We start from the raw sequence: 5,004 nt of genomic DNA, 5'->3' as shown, positions 1-5,004 counted from the left end.
TTTTTCGATTTTTTTTTGGTAACGAAAACAAATTCTAAGAATTATTGTAAAAAAATATTTTCCTCATGTAAAACAAAGTCAAACGAACATTAAAAAATAGATGATTTTCTTGATTTTTTTTTCTATTTTTTGGCAATGGAAAAAATTTCATCCCCAATACCAGTAAATTATATCCCTTTAATTGACAATTTTCATGTAAAATAAAATCAAACGAATACCAAAAAATACTTTCATTTCAACATTTTTTACGTGAAAAATTGTATTAATCAAACACAACAATTTACAATTCTCATGAAATCAATTTCCATCAATTTAATTCTCGAAATTCATTTTCAATTCAATTCAATTTCATTGTTACAATCAAACGGACCCTGAGTTTTTCTAACAAGTTTTTTGCTTTGTGCTAGTTCAATCAAATTCGGTGATGGCTGTTTTCGCACTGGTGGAGCGATTGGGTCCTCTGATCGAGAAGGAGGTAAGTCTGCTCCTCGAATCTAAAAATGAAGTTGAAAATCTTACTGGGAAGTTGAAGAAGATCCAGGAGGTGCTGAAGGATGCAGAGAGAATTGGAGTGACTGATTCAAAGGTCAAAAATTGGCTAAAAGAACTCCAAGATGTATCCCATGAAATGGATGACTTATTGGATGAATGGCAAACCGCGAATCTTCAACTTCAAATTGAAGGATCTGATGAAGTTTCTAATCCTTGGGGGAAGGCAATTTCGTTCATTCAACCTATTTATTTGTGCTTCAAACATTTTGTTGAACGTCGTGAATTTAATCTGAAGATAAGGGGTTTGATCGGGAAACTAGATTTTATTGTTCAGGGGAAAGATGAGTTTGGTTTTCTTCCAAGTGAATTTAAGTGAATTGAATCGACTTCTTTGGTTGATTTTGCATGTGTACATGGTCGCGTGATTGATAAAGAAAACCTTATACAAAATTTGTTGTCTGAGTGGGGCAGTGGAGTCCAAATTGTTTCGATAGTAGGGACGGGAGGGGTTGGCAAAACAACTCTTGCTCAATTAGCCTTTAATGATCCTGAAGTCGAGGAACATTTTGAATTAAGAACATGGATTTGTGTTTCAGATCCTTTTGAGGAGACTAAGATTGCAAAATCAGTTCTTGAAGCCGTTGGGGAGGGTTCCTCCAATGCCTCGAAATTGGAAATGTTATTACGAAGTGTGAAAAACTCAGTTTCAAAGAAAAGATTTCTTATCGTCCTAGATGATGTGTGGACTGAGGACCGCGAGAGGTGGGAAACCCTTAAAAACTCTCTCCAAGGTGCCCCCGGAAGTAGAATTTTGGTGACAACAAGGAGCGATCAAGTTGTAAGAGTGATAGGCACGGACACATGTATACCATTGGGCCAACTATCCGAAGAGGACTGCTGGTCATTATTGAGTAAGATAGCTTTTGTTAGAAGAAGTGAGGAGGAGCGTGAGAAACTAGAAGATATTGGTAAAAAGATTGCACTGAAGTGCAAGGGGTTGCCACTTGCTGCAAAAACTATGGGAAGCCTGCTATGCTTGAAAGATACTGTAGGAGAGTGGCTAAATGTTCTAGAGAGTCCTTTGTGGCAGTTGGAGGAAGCGACAGTTCAGCTTTTCTCCCATTTGTATTTGAGTTACAATGATTTGTCTCCGGTACTTAAGCGTTGCTTCTCAAGTTGTGTCATATATCCCAAAGATACTTTGATACGTTTGGATGAGCTTATCAGGATTTGGATGGCACATGGGTATCTTGGTTCGAGTGGAAATGTAGATCACATGCAAAGGATGGGGTTAGAGTTGTTTAAGAACCTAGAAATGCGATCTTTCTTTCAAGAGTTGGAGAAGGATAAATATGATGAAAGTAAAATCTCTTGCAAAATGCATGATATAATGCATGACTTCGTTACTTATCTCTCAAAAGATGAGTGCTGCTTAATCTTGTGTGGTGGAGTAGATATTACAAATTGTGATATCGGAAAAGTTCGCACCTTTTGTGCTAGAAATGTTTCTCAAGAAGGCCTACTTCTAAATCTCTTTAGTCGTTTAAAATGTGTTCGGGTACTTATTGCGAGTGATTGTGTTTGCAAGAACTTCCACAAGAGATAGGAAAATTAATTCATTTGAGGTATCTTGACTTGAGCTTCAATCCTATAAGAAAGCTCCCAGAAACCTTGTGTGATTTGTATAATTGCAGACTTTGGATCTCCGAGCATGAGGCGATCTCTCTGAACTTCCTCAAGGGATCTATAAACTAATAAATCTACGACACCTTCTCTTTTCAATTAGGGGGATGAAGACAATTCCTCAAGGGCTGGAGAGATTAACCGGTCTCTGGACGTTGAACAATTTCAAAGTAGGAAGAGGATCAAGTAAGTTGAGATATTTGAAAAATCTAAACCAACTTCGAGGATCTCTAAAACTTTTTCTAGGAGACTTGAGCGAGTCAGAAGACTTGGTTGACGCTGAGAAAGCAGAATTGAAAAATAAGGTACACATTCAAAACTTGGAATTCATTTTTCATGGAGAGTTGAGGGTGGACATAATGGAGGCTCTTCAACCACCTCCAAACCTACATTATTTACAAATGTTTGCATACAAAGGCACCCAATTGCCAGTATGGATCACCACGTCCCTTAACTATTTAAGGGTGCTTGAAATTGAATCATTTGAGAACTGCTCATCTTTGCCACCTTTGGGAAAACTGCCGATGCTTGAGGAGCTTGTGATATCATTCATGGATAGCATGAAAGACATGGGCAATGAATTCTTGGGGATAATCGAGACTATCCAGGAACTACCGAATGCGGGACCTGCTTTCCCGAAGTTGAGGAAATTGCATTTTTCCTATTGTGAAAACTGGGAAAAGTGGGAGGATATAACTGGAGATGAAAAAGACCATCTCTTAATAATGCCATGTCTCAGAGAGTTAGAAATTGATCATTGCGACAAGTTAAAGGCATTGCCACATTGCCTCCTATCGTCTCTGGAGTACTTGACTATTGAGAGATCCTTCAATCTAGCTTTACTTTACGGAGACAGGATTGGAGACGAATGGGACAAGATATCTCACATTCCCCACATTAAGGTAGATCCAGTTTGGAAGATATAAAAAGGTATGGCTTCCATGAACAACTATACCATGAAAGCGTTTAATGCCCATCAGAATTATTATTATTAATTTATTATAATTTTTTTTGGATACGGTTCTGGGTCAAAATCACGGCATGCCCTTTTTCTGCAATAGTTTTTCACATTGATAATAAAGTTTGGGGCACCTGAAGTCTAATTAACAATGTTTTAAGTTGAAAGAAGTTCTTGTTTTAAGTTTAAAGGCCTCTAAAATGGTTAAAAAGGTCTTATAAACCCTTAACTAACAAAATTGGTCAAAAGTTCTTCGACCTAAATTCTGCCTTTTTCATTTCTAATCCTCACAATGCTTTAAGGGCAGGGTGGTGGGGGTTCAACCTTTTGTTTAAGTCTATTCCACCTCAGAAGATGGAAACTTAGCCCCCGTTTGAACCCCATTATTTGGAGATTATAATGTTTTGAATAGTATTTTTTTGAAAAATGAGTGGTTGAAAAGAAAAGAAAAGTTTTTGATTTACGTGTAATATTATTTTATTGAAAATTGTGTGGTTAAAAATAGGAGAGAGAAATTTAATAAGAAATAATGGGTTCTGTTTGAGCCCCATTATTTAAAAAATATCTATAATTAGGTTCCGTTTTGTACATTTGGGTGGTGTTGCCAAAAAGTTGAGAAAAATTGTCTCCTTGAAATCTTTTATTATTTTGCCTTTGTCTAGATGCAAAGTGAATCATTCTTATTTGACCAAGTCTGTCTACAAATGTGCATTTATTTTTTATTACATGTACAAATCTGTCTAGAAATCTCATTTTTTTCCATAGCTAGGTATCATTTTGTATATGTCAATGTTGAATTGCAGACGTAGTGAAGAAAGGGGAGCGCAATTCAATCGGTTTCTTCATTAACGTCCTCAAAACTCCCTAAGTTAAAGTGATCAAAGCTGATGGATATGAAAATGGGCAAATTAGTGGAGACACTTGTGCTGGATCTTTGTGTTGAAAATTGTAGTTTGTATTTCAATAAATATGGAACTGTGTGTTGATGTTTTAGTCATAAAGTTTTAAGTTTTAGTACATTACATATTTCAATGGTTGGTTTGAAATATGGAATTCATGTGTTAGATGACTTCTATGTGTTGATCGTGTGGGTTGGAAATTTGGTTTTGATATATAAATTGAACAGTACATAAAAATTGCACAGGATAAAAATAAACTGGCAATGTGCCATCCAACTCCGTTAAACAAAATGACACTTGACCTTTTATTTTGAATAGCACTTCACATTTGTAATAAATTTCATTTTGACTTGACTATATTCTCATTTCTATCAACTCAAACTCTAAAGAAACAAATTTTCATTGTCTTAAAGAGTTCGTTTGAAAGGGTTCTATTTCAGGTAGAAAAGTTTCATAAGAAACTATCTTAGTCAGATAGTACTTTCAAAAATTACTCATACATTTAGAAGTAGCTTTTTGACGTTTCATAAACGCTCTGAAACGGGACCTAAAGATTTTGGGTAGGTAGAATAAGTAACTTTGAAGTTATAAGTTGATGCCAACTATATTATATATGAACACATTTCAAGTATTAATCAAAATTAAATAAATATAATATCTATTTTTATTCGAACGCCATATGCAATATTTTTAAAACATCAATGCTTAATTCATAATATGAAAAAATTAATTATTTTTGTGCTTCATTTAGAACTTTTATTTCATTTCCAACAATTTTAATTTATATTTCAATAATATTTGTTTATAAAGATCGATACTTCGATTGAAGCAGTGATCCATTAACTTAGCCGGATCAATGTCTAGTTTTGATAACCGTGAATAATACAATATTTTAAGAGGAAATTAGTCTGGGTACTCTGAAAAATGGACAAATTAGATTTATACCTTAAAACAAATTAAAACATACTACAA

At 35.0% G+C, this 5,004-nt stretch overlaps 2 protein-coding genes across 2 annotated transcripts; both read left to right on the top strand.

Moving 5' to 3' along the window:
• Positions 1–424: 424 nt before the first annotated feature.
• Positions 425–2,207, top strand: LOC111365570 (putative disease resistance protein RGA3). The gene is made up of 3 exons (XM_022986127.1): positions 425–864; positions 964–2,071; positions 2,187–2,207. The coding sequence occupies exons 1-3, from the start codon at positions 425–427 to the stop codon at positions 2,205–2,207; spliced, it is 1,569 nt and encodes a 522-aa protein (XP_022841895.1).
• Positions 2,208–2,282: 75 nt separating this feature from the next.
• LOC111365569 (putative disease resistance protein RGA3) lies at positions 2,283–3,101 on the top strand. The gene has a single exon (XM_022986126.1). It carries the CDS (start codon positions 2,283–2,285, stop codon positions 3,099–3,101), a length of 819 nt encoding a protein of 272 aa, XP_022841894.1.
• The last annotated feature ends 1,903 nt before the right edge of the window (positions 3,102–5,004 follow it).

The sequence above is a fragment of the Olea europaea genome, chromosome 17, assembly GCF_002742605.1.
Source record: "Olea europaea var. sylvestris chromosome 17, O_europaea_v1, whole genome shotgun sequence".
Lineage (NCBI taxonomy): Eukaryota > Viridiplantae > Streptophyta > Magnoliopsida > Lamiales > Oleaceae > Olea > Olea europaea.
This window is presented reverse-complemented; position numbering and strand designations above follow the sequence as displayed.